The sequence below is a fragment of the Salarias fasciatus genome, chromosome 2 (genome assembly GCF_902148845.1).
Source record: "Salarias fasciatus chromosome 2, fSalaFa1.1, whole genome shotgun sequence".
NCBI classification, from domain to species: Eukaryota; Metazoa; Chordata; class Actinopteri; order Blenniiformes; family Blenniidae; genus Salarias; species Salarias fasciatus.
The window spans coordinates 8,508,699-8,524,598 of NC_043746.1; the positions used below are offsets into that span (position 1 = coordinate 8,508,699).

General features: G+C 41.9%; 1 protein-coding gene across 3 annotated transcripts; it reads left to right on the forward strand.

Annotated features, from left to right (window-relative positions):
* Window positions 1–11,905: 11,905 nt before the first annotated feature.
* On the forward strand, window positions 11,906–15,684 carry LOC115401462 (interleukin-12 subunit beta-like). Of its 3 annotated transcripts, none has more exons than XM_030109664.1 (9): window positions 11,906–12,227; window positions 13,116–13,206; window positions 13,299–13,580; window positions 13,669–13,774; window positions 13,980–14,218; window positions 14,313–14,485; window positions 14,590–14,711; window positions 14,942–15,076; window positions 15,497–15,684. In XM_030109664.1, exons 2-9 carry the CDS (start codon window positions 13,116–13,118, stop codon window positions 15,555–15,557), a joined length of 1,209 nt encoding a protein of 402 aa, XP_029965524.1. In that variant the 5' UTR covers window positions 11,906–12,227; the 3' UTR covers window positions 15,558–15,684. The 3 variants fall into 3 exon arrangements, with proteins under 3 accessions (XP_029965524.1, XP_029965533.1, XP_029965543.1); XM_030109673.1 differs by having other exon boundaries at window positions 13,983–14,218; XM_030109683.1 differs by lacking the exon at window positions 14,942–15,076.
* The last annotated feature ends 216 nt before the right edge of the window (window positions 15,685–15,900 follow it).

The following is a 15,900-nucleotide window of genomic DNA, read 5'->3' on the forward strand; positions in this document are numbered from 1 at the left end:
CGATGGGACGCAACCTCACCTGGCAGGTATGCTTTAGTACAGCGGAGAAGACAACAGTTATTATTCAAATATTTCTGAGTAACATTTATTTTATTGTGACGTGATGGTTAGCACTGAAACCTTAAAGCTGAAAGGTTCTTTGTTCAAACCAGTTAGTTAGTGGAGCCTACCAATAGAGTTTGCATGTTTCCCTGATGTCTGCATGCTCTCCAGGTTATTTACTTTCTTTCTCTAACTCTAAAGAATTTTTTGCAAGTTATTTCCTTTTAACTTTTAGCCTTCAGATTGCCTCAAAGGAAGATTAAAAGGGACCAAGTCACACCTGTGAAAGTCCCAAGTACGTCCCAAGTCATTTTTATCCAGGGCAAGTCAAGTTTAGTCACTTTATGTTTTAAGATATATTTATTACATTTTAAATTATATCTCCTTACTTTGCTAAGTTTTAAAACTATAATTATGCAATAATCTGTTTTTGACTCCATTTTTAAACCAGTGCTTTATTTAGTCCATCTCAAACAACTTTAAAACTTTATTTACTGAGACTAATCCAGTTTAATTACATTTTTAGGTACTTCATCATTGCAAAGTTTACATTTTCAGCCCTTGATTCAATTTCCACGACATTTAAAAATAAACCTCTGGCTTCAAAGCCTGAGTCTCACACTCAAAGCAGTATGAGACTTTGCTCCTGCTTCAGTGTCACCATTTTATTATTCTATTTTCTTTTATTGTATTCACATTTGCTTTTAGATTTTCTTGCCCATGTTCAGCACATTATTGCCATAATGTTTGTTTTAAAGTTATTTATAAACCAAGTTGAGTTGAGTTGAGAGAATAAATATGAAGTGACATACTCTGTGAGTTGTGTACTTGTAGATGTTTTCTCTCTCTGTAAATACGACACAACACTTACACATCTAAAAATTATAAATTACAGGTGCACAAATCCTAATAAACATATTATTTCTCCTGTCGTTGCAGTAAAAAGCCCCTTTCTTATTGGCCGTGAAACAAACACATGGTAGAGCGACTGACAGGGTATTGATCCAATATGAGACACTGAGACGGGGGATGGGACGGACGGGGGAGTCACATGAGGGGGACAGGGACCATCACCAGAGGCCAGCACAGGAAGCTGCTTTTGCAGCAGGCAGACACCAGCTAGTCCACATCGTCCACCGCTCCTTTTGTTATTTCACGGCCCGTGATGCTCTGTTTTTTTTAAATGCTAGTGGTCTGCTGGTGGCAGGCATCAGCTGCTCTTCACTGGTGACATTCGGCCGAGGGCTTACAGCTGGGACAGTGTGTGAGGAAATAAAGATTGGTTCCCACAAGACAGAGAGTAAAATGTGTGGGATGTGAGTGCAGACAGGTGTCAGTGCTTAAACTTTGAAGCAATATCTCAACCTTACACAGGAACAGCAGGGGCCAAAGATGGGATCATCAGACAAAGGTTAACTTTTGAGTCCAAGTCGGGTCTTAAATCTTTCACTTTTGTTATCAAGTCAAGTCACAAGTCATCAAAACAGCAACTCGAGTTGTCCAAAGTCTTTCTGGGAAGTCTGCTCCAGAAAAAATGTCATAATGGGCTTCTTCAAACCTCATTCTGACACATTTGGACCTGTCAGATAATTCAAACCCGAGACTGTTATTTGGAAAACAAATGTATGTGTCCTAACATAATTATTCTATTTTGTATTTAACCTTATGGTTGCATGATGGGAAATTAATATACAAACTTAGTAATTTAACAATCAGCTCTCACCCGCTCTCTCTGAATGACAGACGTTCTGCTTCTGAACCAGCCAAAAGCATTTAAAAACACATCATTTACTCAACTGGCATGAATCACCACACAGCCATGTCCACGTCTGATGTAACATTCAGGGCCAGCGCCACACTCTCGGACCATGTGAGCTCAGAGGAGAGCAGTGGGAAGGAAACTGCAGATGTTTTTCTTCTGGAGGATAAGCGTCCAGCTGATTGGGTGCAGAGCGTGTTGACCTGAAACGGAGTGCTGCTACTGGAAGAAGAAGTCTGACCAAGTGTGTTGAGTGGCAGACAAGCTGGTAAAGAGCGATACGCAAACATGTCTCAATGAGTCAATGCACTGTTGCACTCCTGTCGCACACGACTGGGAAATGAATCGGTTGCTAAAAAATAGATTGCAGAAAGATAGCAAAAACAAATAATGGCCGGGAAATCGGCTGAAACAGCAAACAGCAGCGTTACATAAGGGAAGAAAATAGGTTTACTCAGACTGGAAGGACTTATGGCCATGGGAACATTGTCTCTTCGCTCTACAGTTTTAATTGTAGTGAACATGAGACATTTCTGTGGTTCTCATCAGAGACTTTCGTTTTTTCTTTCTGCACAATATTCCCATCTTTTGCCTATATATTTCTGCACGCTTGTTTACACTCTGCTGATGTGTTGATTTCCTGATGTATAAGCAGGAGAGCTGAAGAGAAGCTGAATGTCAAATCCACTGAGATGAAGAGCAGCTTTCTGATGTGACGATGTAAAGAAAACCAACAATATGACTTCATTAGAACTGTATTACAGATGTTCAGTTTATTTTATTAGGACTGACACTTTAGCAAGTCTGTCAGAAAACTACATACACATACTAACATGCTTTCTCATGTATCTTTTAATCAAAATGACACTGAAACAACAAACAAGCGTGTTAACCAAAAAAGAACAAACGTTTGTGAATATTTTGCAGCTCATCTGTATATTTGGGTCCCTACAGACTGAGTGCTTGCATCAAGCCTAAATCTCAGCATTGCATGAGCTATCTTTACAAGCAGTAAACTAAACAAAAGGGTCACTGCATGCAGTACATGCTTGTACTATAAATATATATGTTCCACATTCTTGGTCTTTTTCATGTTTTTCCATTAAACGTAACAAAAAAGGACCTTCTTCTCTTGCTGTCAGCGGGTCACCATTGTGCATATTTGTGTTGCGTTCTCATGTTCCCTCCCATGTTAGAATCCTGCCATTCTCCCAACTAGGACCACTGTGCAGATAAATACAAAGTTCTCTTCTCATGTTGTGACTTTTCACTTATCTGACAAATGCAAAAGTGTTTGGTGGAGTTAATCGACGGAGAGACTCCGAGGTGTTTAATCTTCACCCCGGAATGCAGCGTGACAGTCGAACGTGATCCTCCAGCTCCTCCGTTTCCTGTTAGTCTTTCTCACACACTTGCCCGAGCTATCCATCAAGAGACGAGAGAAAACAATGCCATGGCACGACCCTGCCTTTGAAGGCGGCGCCTCATTAGACATTTGACATTCCACTGGCACGGCATCACACGTCTCTTTCCCCACATATCAGCCTGCGCCGCTCAGATAATACAATGTGACCGGACAGAAATAGTCTGTCGCATTGATTGTTTTTTGCCCACGCTACCACTAATTATACCTCAGCTTCTGATCTCAAATGACATTACAATGCATTTCCAAAATGAAGTACAAGCTTCAGTCTAATCCACAGGCGATCCATTACCGCCCTCACACACTCTTTCATGCTTTCTCCATCCGTCTGTCATGCTCTACATATACCGTCTCTCCAGAGAGCTGTTCAGCATCACTCAGCAGGTCTGACTGACAGAAATAACAGAGAATTTCATTGTGGACTGTCCTAGTTGCTGCCTGTTTATGAAATCAGCCTGTAATCCTGAGATATGATAACAGTAAAAGGAGTTTCTGAAAGTAGCCAGATTGTCTCTCTCTCTCTCTCTCTCTCTCTCCCACGCAAACCATACGCCGTGAGTTTCTGAGAGTTTCACAGGGCTGTGATATGCAATAGATTACATTCACAGTCACCTGACAGCGTAAGCAGAGTACGGTCAGACGCTGTCAGGAGGGTTCAAAGCAGTCTGCAGGATGACCTTGCAAAGAGTGAAAAAACACCAAACCACAAAGAAGGCAGTAACGGCAATTATTCAATAAAAGCAATTATTTTGTCAATGAGAGGTCACAACACCACAGTAAGACTCCACACTTAACACTAAATGCCAAAAAATGCTCCAGGCTGAGAGATGTGTGATCCAGCAGTGAAAGCTTACCACTGCGAGAGAAGACGAGACGAGAAGCTTTAGCATCAAAACTTATATTACAACCGACGTTTGGGAAAGCATAAACACTAAAGTCTTCAAAAGTCCTGCCTGCTGACAGGGAACAGGGTCGTGCACACATCACTTTGAAGGGATTAGATTAAGTGAAAAGCATTTGAGTGGAAAACTTCAGGATCTACTGAAACTGGGAGAAAATAGCTTTTGGTTCAGATGGTTTATGCATGTATGCACATTATTCTTTTTTATTTATTTCAGTTATTGTGTTCTTTGCAACTGAGAACAAATCACGAGTGAAATTAGTTTGATACCTCAGAGTAAGGTGATGTCCTAAATGTGTAAAATCAAATAACGTCAAATTTGAACTCTTTTCAGTGCTGCTGGAATCCAGGTTTCTAGACTATTTTTTAAAAAGCATTTTAAATGCGACCCATGACATTTTTAGGTATCAGTTACATCTTTGAAGAATAGATTAAGACCTGAGTGACCTTGTGCACAGTTTAACAAATAAAAGACAATCCCAGCCTTCGGTCAAAACACCAGTAGTCCTGTCAAAGGCTTCTATTTTATGTAATTGCATTTATAAGGCTGAAAGGACATCGACGTGTCTTTATCAGCCTTTCACTATCAGACTCATTATGCAACAAATATCAAATTGCTGTAGTAATGTTGCAGATAGGGTCTCTGTACATTGCAGCCTGAATTAGCTCATTTTGTCTCAGATTTCCATGGCTTCACTTGAAAAAACTGGAATTTGGAAAAAAAAAAAAAGAAAGAAAAAAACTCTAGGCAGAATGCCAGGATCCCTAAGGAGAATTCAAACATTTGCCCTATGATGCTATAAGGAAACCAGCACAGGAAGAAATGCATTAATTAGAGCGAAAAAAGGGGATTGTGAAAAGGAAAAAAGCTGTACTCGTGTAGAGCTTGGCACGGTGCCCAACACTTAGAGATAACAGAGAGGCCAAAGGTCAAGTCATTCAGAGCCGATCCGGCGAGTCCATTTGGACGGCCGAAGCTGGATGCTGGAAGCGACGCTCGCAGTGATTAGGGAGCTACTTGGCTGTTTGTCCTTGTTGATTTTAAATGTGTGTCTTTTATGCGTACACACTAACTCAGACAGCAGCCGCTGACCTCATGAGACACGCTGATAAAGTTGTCAGACAATAATGACGACGTTTTGTGCATGAACCAGCTCCGAGAGTACCACCCACAGACTCAGGCAATAGAAAAAAAGACGAGCGCTCAGTCCCACACACCACTTACACTGACACTTCCGAAGGACAAAAAAAAAACGTGCTCTCTCTGGGAAAAATATGCTTTTTTTTTTTTAGAGGTTATATAAATGAATGTGAAACACTGAAGCTCGTAGTTGGGAATGAAGCATTTCATACAGTATGACATTACTGTAGCACCTCTACTTTTGGCTGTAACATACAACTAAATGCTTTCTGATATAAAAGTTAGGATAGATTTATTATAAAGTTGTAATTACTGAAGTTTCTTTGAGCTTTTAATAATTTTTAATAGATAAAAACTGTTGTGGAGCTGCTGCAAAGCCCGAGATGTATCTACAGACTGTGAAATCAACATTAGCCTACTTTTATAGGCGCCGTCTGCACGTCGGTAGTTTATCTCAGCTGCTTCTTCTCATCATCATTCGCTCATTATTCCGACCTAAACAACGTGAGCACCACCATTCGACTTACAACCGACTGATATATGACTTATCATGAAACTGAATCAAGCTGCTGTGGCACAATGGTGCGCACAACATTTTCACATCCTAAATAACAAAAATGTTAAAAGTTAGTTCTTCAACTAATCTTCATTCAAAATGACAGAAACAGTCATGAAACCAGCTGTTACAGTTTGGAGCATGAAGAAAATGTCATGATCAACTCTCCCTCCTGCCTTTGTGACAAGGACATCAATGTGCATTTTCTTCGGAAATACACAAAAGGAAAAAGAAAATTGATGCTCTAAAAGCTTTGTGGAATTACTGTGTTCTTCAATTGATTGTACTCCCTCTCCTCGTGTCTGTCGAACAAAACAACAACAACAACAACAACAAAAAAATCATTGTTCCTTCTTCAGAATCACAGAGGAAGAGAAAAGCAGCCACGTTTTCACACAAAAAGCCTCTCTGTGAAAGCCAAGCCTTGACTTTTGATTGATACCTCCTTCCTTCACAACTTTTTTAGGGGGAGGCTCGAAAACCACTCCGGAACTGCAGTTAAAGTGCCTCACCTCCAGTGTTTTAGAGAGAAACTTTGCAGGCAGTCTGGTATGAGGTGATATATTACCAGAGGAAATCCCTCCACCTACTCCTCCTCCTCGGCAGGCTACCCCTCACTGACCCCGTTCTTCTGAGAGAGGACGATAACCGGCGCGGCGCCGGCCCGCGTCGTCCCTGAGCGACGGCGATAGAGGCTGTGACACAGCAAAGGCATCGCTTTCATTAACAACTCCTCATCTGCAGCAGAAGTGCTGCCCTGAAAGTTGGTGAACTCTGTGAACTCTTGTGTTTGCTGCGGGAGGAACTTTCTGATTTGTTTTACTGGAAGTCAGAAATGGCTTGTTTCAGAGTGAAGCTTGAGACATTCTCGACAGTGAAACGTAGACCAGCTGCACGCTGTGTCGGGGACTCGGTGTGCGGAGTTTGCATGTTATCTCCAGAACATTAATGGCTACACCGCTGCTCTGAACCAGTGATTCTTTTGCTTCTAAGAGCATATTTGAAAATACTAAAGATTATAAATATCAGCTTGAAAGTAAATCCTACTGATTCTTTGAGTGAGAATAGTGGATTTAATTGGATTCGATTCAGTTTAAACGGCCGGAAAAAGAGATTAACCCAGTTGTGTCAAAGCGCCGAACAGCATTGTTGAGCATCACAAGACTCCACAACGTGGCTGAGAAATGGACCTTGTTTTATGGAGGGCAGAGATAAGAGCTGTGGTAAAAGCTGGGCGGGGCAACAGGGCATCGACAGTGTTGTTCCATAGCATAAACATTTGTCTGTGGCCTTTCTGAGTTAATTTTTTATGTCTACCTGTTCCTGCCTGGGTTTTTTCTCTGCAGGGGCACAAAGGTTTCCTCCCAGAAGTTTAACCTTTTATAGGGCAAATGGCCAAACAAGCTTCTGCTTAGTTTCTTCAACGTTGATGTTACAAAACACATGATTCTGGAAAATGGAAGATATTTGTTGCAGATACTGTTGATACTTGTTGATACTTGTAGGTGTGATAACTGTTGGTAAGAGCTTTTTCAGACATTCATAGAGAAATTTTTAGCTTTACGTTGTTAAATAAGGTGTAATTTTGCTCAGTTCACACTTCCCAGAACATTTCTTCTCTATCACTTTAACATGTCGGCATTTATTGCTGCTGTCTTCAGAGAGTTAAAGAGGAATTTAATTTGAATCGTTGACAGTGTGTCCAGTAAAAGACTGAAAATAAAGTATTTAAGTTAATTAGTTATCTAGAGGATTATATAGAAGAATAGACTGCAAGGTGAATGCTGTATAATAAAATAAAACCATCTATGATGGTCTACAAAATGCTTTTACTGCAGTGATATAATGACCAGCTGAAGAATACTTGACACATTAACTCCATTCTAAAATATAGACGCTCTCTTTGTGGTATTAAAAGAACAATGGGTGGGAGTCAAACAGTCAAGTACAGCCAAACTCAGAAGCATTTATCTACTTTTAATCCCATTATGCCTCAGTTCTCCTCAGTCAAACCTCCTTTAATGTTTGGACCAGTTCACAGTGCTAAAAAAAAAAAAGGTCTTCACTTGACAGTTTGACTTCAAAACACAGTAAATCTGTTCTGTGAAAATGAGTAATTCTTTGTAAAAGAGGAATGTCAAGTGCAGGAACTACAGTGCAGTGTGTGATGCTTCCAGTCACACAAAGTTCTGAGAACATTTACACAGATTTAATCCTGCTACAAGTAGTGTGGCGATCCCAGAGGAATCTTGCTTCAACACTTGAACTGAGCTTCAAAGAGGCTTATCAAAAACAAAGCGAAAAACCACAGAGTTGTGTCTGCGCTGAACGAGAGGCTGCTCGGAGACACCAAACGCTCCGTCAGTAAGCCGAATCCAACTCTTTGTAAGTCGTGACCTTTTCTGTGTCTATATGTGCTCCGTCCCTTATCTCAGTCCCCTCCACACACATGTGCAGACACATGTGCACACACACACACACACACACATTACATCATGACCGTCTTCCTTTCCCCTCCTCTCCTTTCACTACCTTCTATCCCAATGAGATCACTGCACTCATTTCATTCCAGCTGTTACGGTTTGGGGGCATCTGGGAGACATTCCAGCGCGCAGCCACAGATCACAAGCCCATGCAGAACCTCCTGCCCGGCCGTGTAATTCTCAGCAGCTGCAGAACATCCAGTTATGACACTTGAGCAAGAACGCCAGCCGTGCTCCATTAAATCTGAATCCTCGTTGAGAGGAGGTTTTGAGACGGTATTACTGATGTAATGACGCTGTTTAAATTGTGGGAGTGTTTAAGTGATTCAACCGCAGAAATGCAAGAAGTGGCATTTGTGGATAATGCTTCAATTTGTTTGGCAGATTTGAAAGGGAGACTGTGCAGGGGGAGCCCGAGCACAGCACCTGTTACACTGTGGGGACATCTAGTGGCCACGAGGGAGTAGTGCAGCCGTGGTGTTTCTCTCAGAGGCCTCCGTTCCTGACACGTCCCCACATCAACACACCCGAATTAAAGAAGCCATCCAAAAACTCTGCAGAAAACCCCGCAGCGAGCAGCACTGCATGTGTTGAGAGAAACAATCATCCAAGCAAAAATGAGATGGGAGGAAAGCGGGTGACCGTCGGTTTTTCACCAGATACTCTTTCTTGCCTGCAAATTAATTCACGACGCCACACAGACAGTTTGTACTGAACGCAGCTGCGCTGAATGTGAGGACTACTGTACTATATATATGAATGATGATCACTCTACAAACAAGACTTGTTCAACAAGGTTTTTTGTCACCCAGCTGGGTGACATCCACTTTTCTGACCTGCCCACTTCGATTTCGCTTCTTTTATGATGTTACAATTGTTCGGCCTGTTTTATTATCTGATCACTTTCTTACCTGTCCCATTTTATTGCTGTGGTTTCCCATGACATTAACTTCTTTCACTCAGTTGTGTAACGCTGCACCTCACACGTCATCTATTGGCTGAAGTGTGTGTAATGTTTATTTTTGTTTTGTTTTTTTAATACAGAACAGCTTTGAATTGGAATGTGAAACCTGTTTGGTGGCATAAGGATGTCACAGTCCTATGACACACACACATACACCTTACCTACAGTTGAATGCGTTGTAAGTATAACTTTAAGTTTAAAAAAAAAAAGGTTTCAATGTACAGTTTACACATGCTGCCCAGTTTCTCTGGTGGTTTCTCATCAGTTTCACTGTAGTCGCCTTTCGCTTCGCTTTCTGACAAATTCCACAACAACATGGCATCTGTGAATCACAATGGGAAAGCACTGCGTCGTTAGAATGGTATGTAAAGAAGGTATTTACATACTGGGATCAGAGCGGGAGACTGGCGCCGATCCACCATTGCCACTCTGGTCTATCATGTCAAAAAGCATTTGAGTCTCTTCCAGTATGCCATGGAGTGTGCCAGGAGGAGTTTAAAGCTGCTGACAACTCAGGGCAAAGTAAAAGGCATCACTTAACAGCGGCGCTACCTGCCAATGATACTCTGGCACCGATGTCTATGAGATTCCTCTCTGCTCTGTCAAGACCTTGCAAATTAATTAACCAGTGAATTTATAAAGGTCTTCATATTTTCGTCAACGGGTGGAAGCTTTTAGTATTTAACACAATCACAGACTTAAAATTGCTGTTGATATCACTCAAGATTTGAGTTTGATGACAGGATTAAAGCTTTGGAGTTTGGGTCTTATTGATTCAAGCGACACTTCTAACAGACGGGATGGATCTCATCTCTCATTCCTCACAATCAAACCACATGTAAGCATTTTATATCGTAAACCTCTGAGATTGCAATCGTGCAAGAAAATGACCATTCCTCCAAATGTTTAGTTCCAAGGGGAACTGTATTAGCAGTGTTAAAATCAATCTGTATAGGTCTATAGGTAATGTTGCATCATTAATGCTGCCACATGGATGTTCCATTAATAACCATTGTTGTACAAAGCAAATGTGTTTTGTCATCTTGGGGCCTTCTTGCTTAATTGGGTGTCTCTGAAGGTGGTTTGGAGTGCAGCTGCATTTCCCCCTTTGCTGATAAAAAAAAAGAAAAAACAAGCTTCAGATGCCCTTGAAGTCTCTGGAGGGGAGTTTAAGGTGGCTCGGTAAAGAGAAGTGAAGATGTATATGAAGCCGAGTGAGGCTGTGAAGCCGAGTAAACACGGCTACGCCGGAATGTCCTGGTGGGAGCAGTGAACCAAAGAAGAGCTAACCTTAAGATGATCCCGACTCGACAACATGACAAGACCGAGGGGATGAAAAGACAGAGGGCGGTTTGGGAGGAAATGAGGAAGGTGGCGGCTGATGAAAAGATCAGAAGAAGCGTGGCTGGGAGCCAGCAGGGGGCCTTGATAAAGTGGGAACAGGCCAGATTTGGAAGCTCTCATGTGGGAGGCTCTCTGGCAGTCAGAATGACAGCCCATCACGTTCTTTATGTAAGCAGAGGATGTCTAATGTCCTGCCCAGACACTCGTCCTTTCCAGTTTGGGTGAGGGAGACTCCTACCTGGAGCCATGCAGGGGCAACAACAGAGCAGAAAAAAAGCCACCCCGTGTCCTGACCCTCCGTCTGAAGCTGTACCCCCAGAGCCCCGGAAGACGCACAAGAATGGTCTACACAGACCGAAGTATAATCTAACTTCCCACACACTGTTGTCTCTCTTCATAGGCCGGAAATACTAATAATCTCAAACGCCACCAAGTGGAGCTGACAGTGGCGTGGGAAGATCACATTGTGGAAGGATCCAGGAATGAGAGGGTCAAACATGAAGGACTGGCCATCAACTGCCAGAGGCAGGGAGGCATCGAAAACATCCTACACAGCAGAGAGACTCTCTGGACAGCGCTGAGTGTGGAGGACAGATCCAAGGGGAGAGGTGGCGGCTTTACCGTGGCCTGAACGAGCCGCAGTACCCAACCCAGAGTTACAACACTGACACAATCTGCTCTGAACATACAACAGCAGCTGTTCTCCGCAAAGGCAACAATCATATCTACATTCTAACATTCATATAGAGGCCAGACCAACATAATCAGATCCATAGACTCAAAAAAACATCATAAATATTGATGATCTTTTATTGTTACAGTGATTAAATGGTTAAATGTCACACTGTGTTTATACTGTTTGTTTTGGTATGTGGAGATAAGTCTTTCTGATCATACACTAGATTAGATTAATATTACACAGTGGAGGTTTCACTTTGAACTGATCTGATTCAGAAGTTGTTTAAATGTTCACGCTCAGACTTGTAAAACAAAGCTTTACAGTGAGACTTTTTTTAAGTATATTTTTTCTTTGATTATATAAACTAAGGTTGTCTATTTAATGCTATATTATATGATCTACATCGAAGATAAGAGGAAAAGCCTTGTGTCTATTTTATAGTTTACGTTCTTCCTGTAAGAAAAAAAACCTTATTTGTTTCAGAGTAAAGAAAAAAAAAAGAAACCTATTAGAGGAACAGGTCCGACCTGAGGAGGTTTCACAGGGCGACAGTGTGACAGTTAAAAATGAAAATGAAATCAGAAACATCGTGCCAACCTGAAGACAACACAGACGCTTCGAAACGCTTTTTCAAATGACTTTGTTTTTCGATTAAAAAAAAAAAGCGATTCCATAAAAGCGATTCCTCCGCCCGTCCAGGAGGCGCGTGGGAAAAGAAAAAAAAACAACAAAACAAAACAAAACAAAGAAGACAAAGTGTGGCGGAAGTCGTTTATAAACGCAAATGTTCGGAAAGCAAAGTTCCTCTGGAGTTTTTCTCTGTTTGAGACGACCTGGGGAAATTTGTCCCTGCAATGTGAGGAGGGTATATAACCCAGCGGGACGCGCATGGAGCGCAGTCCCGAGACGCGCGCTCACTGGAGTCTGGCTGAAAGGTAAGAGACTCGGATTCCACTGCAGACGGAGGTTTGAATGACTGGAGGCAGCAGGAGCATCTCAACAAGGTCAACATCCTTTAACAAGTCCATTATTTTAACAGTTTTTATCCATATCATTTATTATTATTATTATTACTATTATTATTATTATTATTATTATTATTATTATTATTATTATTATTATTATTATTATTATTATTATTTGTGGTGTCAATCGAGTATTTTTTTGACTAGTTAATTCCAACTCTGACACCAATTAATAATGATTAATCGCATGATTTGTAAAGTTGAAATCAACACACAAAATCCCCAATTTATAGCTCAAAAAATGCTTTATCTGAATCTTTTAACTTAAGTAGAGCAGAAATTTGTCATCAGAAAACATGAATGGTGGAACTTGAAGCATCCAAAATTTTAAAGTTGAGATGCTCCAGGGAAGGTCAGTCACATTTTCTTTTTCGGTTCCACAGGAGGATATTTGTAATATTTTCAAGCTTCAGATGAATAATTTAATCCTCATAATGCACCTGTACTGCACGGGATGAATAAAACAATGTCCCAATGACAGTAAAATGAGTTTTCTCTTCTGTTTCTCTTCTTAGAGTCTATTTGTAACCCTAACCCATGCTGAAATAAATTACCAGTAATATCTCAAACCAGTGAATTCCACCTATTTTGTAATTACGACACAGCATTTAATGTTTTTTGTAAATACATATTTGTTTTACAATCTTGTGTGAAGATTTTCTACTTTTGCTGTTTATTCCCATATATTGTTTCTTTATGTTTTTTTTTATTTTGGGGGGGGGGGGGGGGGGGGGGGGGGGGGGGTTGGGTGTTGTGCCACTGCCCTGTCTCACTCGACATCTTCTCCTTTGAATTCAGATGAATTTATATGTTTCCACCGTCATCTTGGCGCTGCCACTGCTGATCAGCTGTCAAAATCCCATAAGACACTGGACCCTGCTGCCCAACAGTAAGCTTCATCTTTGACTTTTCAGAGATTACTGTTTCTCGAAACGCGGCATTGACCTCCTCTGATCGCCGCATGCACGTGTCCACTGCCAGTTCTGGTGGTGGATGTGGACGGCAGGGTGGGCCAGCAGGCTCTGAGCTGCTTGGAACTGCTAGAGGAAGACATGAGGGGAGACAACCGGAGCCAAGAGATCTTTTGGAGGAGGAATGGGAAAGAACAAGCTCAGAGAGGGAATTCGTTCCTGGTGCAGCTGGAGGAAAGCACGGGAGGGGGGAACTACACCTGCCACAGCAAGAACGGCTCGCTTCTAAATCACACTGTGGTTCTGATCCAAAAGTACGGAACCAAGAGGATCCTTGTAAAACATGATCCAGGTATCTTATACTGAACTACATTCTCTCAGAGACACAGATGCTAAAGTGTTGATAAGTAATCCCAGCATTTGCTGACTTCTCTCTTCAGAGGATTACCTAAAGTGCTCCACTCAGAACTACAGCGGAGAGTTTCACTGCTCCTGGATCTGGGACAGCAGTCGTGTTGGCAAAGTAGCTTTTATCAAAGCTCAACGGTAAGCTTCCAAACGGCCAAAATGTTTTCCGCCTCCAGCTCAAACAGCTTTCATACTCATGTCAATGCTGAGGCTGCTCAGTGCCGCCCTGAAATACCTCCCCAGGGAAGGAAACATGAAGTAGACTTTGTTTGGTTTTCTTTTTTGTGGTTTCTGCATTATGTTTTTTTTTGTTTTTTGTTTTTTTTGTCACCATCTCATCCAGCAGTTCCGACAACGGCGACGCCCACTGTTCGGTGGACACCCAGGAGCGCTGGCTGTGCTCCACAGGACAAAGCAACTTCAGCTGTTCAGTCTCTGAGAGTGGGGACGGGATCTCCTGCCTGGAGGGGAACTACTGCCCCTACGCCGAGGAGAACCAGCAGATCCACATCAGCGTCTATGTGAAGTCTGAGCAGTTCCTGCTGGAGAACTACTCCAAAGGCTTCTACTTGTCAGAGATAGGTGAGACAGCTGCGGGGAAGCAGGTTTTTCTTTGTTTGCTTCTCTCCCTGCCTTCGTTTTCATTTGCATTCTGTTTTACTTCCATGTCTCACAGTGAAACCCGACAAAGTGAGGATTGGTAAAGTCAACGCTACGGCGATAGAGTGGAGTTACCCGAGCTCCTGGAGCAGCCCCTACTCTTACTTCCCCCTCACGTTTGATATCATACAGCTCAGGGGGAGATGCCACAACTGTGATAATCCCTGCACTCAGTCCAAAACTTTAAAGGTAAGAGAAAAATCACACTTTCAAAAAATTAGGAAAGATCCAACATTTGGAAAGAAGAAAAGAACCACTTTTGCACGACTTTAGAGATGTGATTTGTTTTCTAGACTTCGACAGTCCATTCTGCAGCCATCTGTCAGTTTGAAGTGAAGCGCAGAGCCAAGGCAGTGTGTGTCAGAGCGAAGGACGCGTTCTGTAACTCACAGTGGAGCGAATGGAGCCACATCCGGTGAGTGTTCCTCAGCGCCGGGACGGGCGCATCTCCCACACGTTCATATGAACTCATGAAAGTCCATCGCTTTGTCAGTCATTTCTACACTCAACTTACATGAAGAGAAACATTTGAAGCATTTAAGGAAAATAAAGTAGGCTGTAATCCTTATGAACTCCTGATCAATTAAAAAAAAAAAGCTTGTTTCGGTTTGATTGTAATAAATCTAATCCATGGATGTTTCCCAGTCTGAATCAGAAAAAGTGTGAGGCGGGGCTGCACGGTAGTGTAGTGGTTAGCACGCTCACCTCAAAGAGAGACTATCCCTTGTACGAGTCCAGTCGGGGGTCTTTCTGTGTGGAGTCTGCCAGCTCTTCTCAGAGGTGCGTAGGTTTTCTCTGTGTAATCCCGGTTTCTTTTCACACCTGAGGAACACGTTTGAGGTTCACTGGTGACTCTAACCTGGCAGTGTGAGTGTGTGTCACTGTATGTGATGGACCGTCGACCTCGAGAAGGAAGGCGTGAGGAAGACGTTGTTCCAAGCACAGAGCCAAACTGTAACGTAGCTTTATTTCCAGTGTAACACTCAGCAGCTGTCCTCAGTGTTATCCCACATGTTACATAACTACTGTCTTTTGGCCCTTAAACTTAATATGCGTGCTTTGAATACCTGGCTGTGTCTTTGTCTTTCGGGTTTTCTTGTCAAAACTAAACAATAGGCTTCACTGTTGGCTGCGTTTCAAAATGTCACTTAAAGTTATAAATATATAAATATTTTCTTTGTGTTCTCTGTCCTTTAACAGACTGAGGGGAGGCAGGAGGAAGAACAAAACGAGCAAAGAGCGAAACAAACAACAGGCATAACAGAAGAACGGGAATAACAACACCGTGTTTTATGGGCTTTTATATATTCCTGTTTGTCTCATCTGATAACATTATGTTTGTACTGGGTGACTTTTCTTACTAATAAGCAAATAAATAAAGTAGAATTTAGCAAACTTTTGTTTACAGAACCTCCCAATGTGTCCTGAATATTGTATTTACATTTGTTTCACATTCACAATGAACACTTTTATCCAGTTATAATTAGAGGAAACCTTTCGGGTAAGTGAAAGTCAAACCATTCTTTATTCATAGAGTTTGCTGCACGCAAGTGTTTGTATAACCTATTCAGTTTTTTAATGTGGCTGCTCAAAAAAAATAAAAG

Excerpts from the sequence above, each read along its gene's own strand:
- LOC115401462 (XM_030109664.1), top strand. The coding sequence starts at position 13,116 with ATGAATTTATATGTTTCCACCGTCATCTTGGCGCTGCCACTGCTGATC. Across the intron at positions 13,207-13,298 it reads CTGGACCCTGCTGCCCAACA|TTCTGGTGGTGGATGTGGAC; the intron begins GTAAGCTTCATC and ends GTCCACTGCCAG. Across the intron at positions 13,775-13,979 it reads GCTTTTATCAAAGCTCAACG|CAGTTCCGACAACGGCGACG; the intron begins GTAAGCTTCCAA and ends CATCTCATCCAG.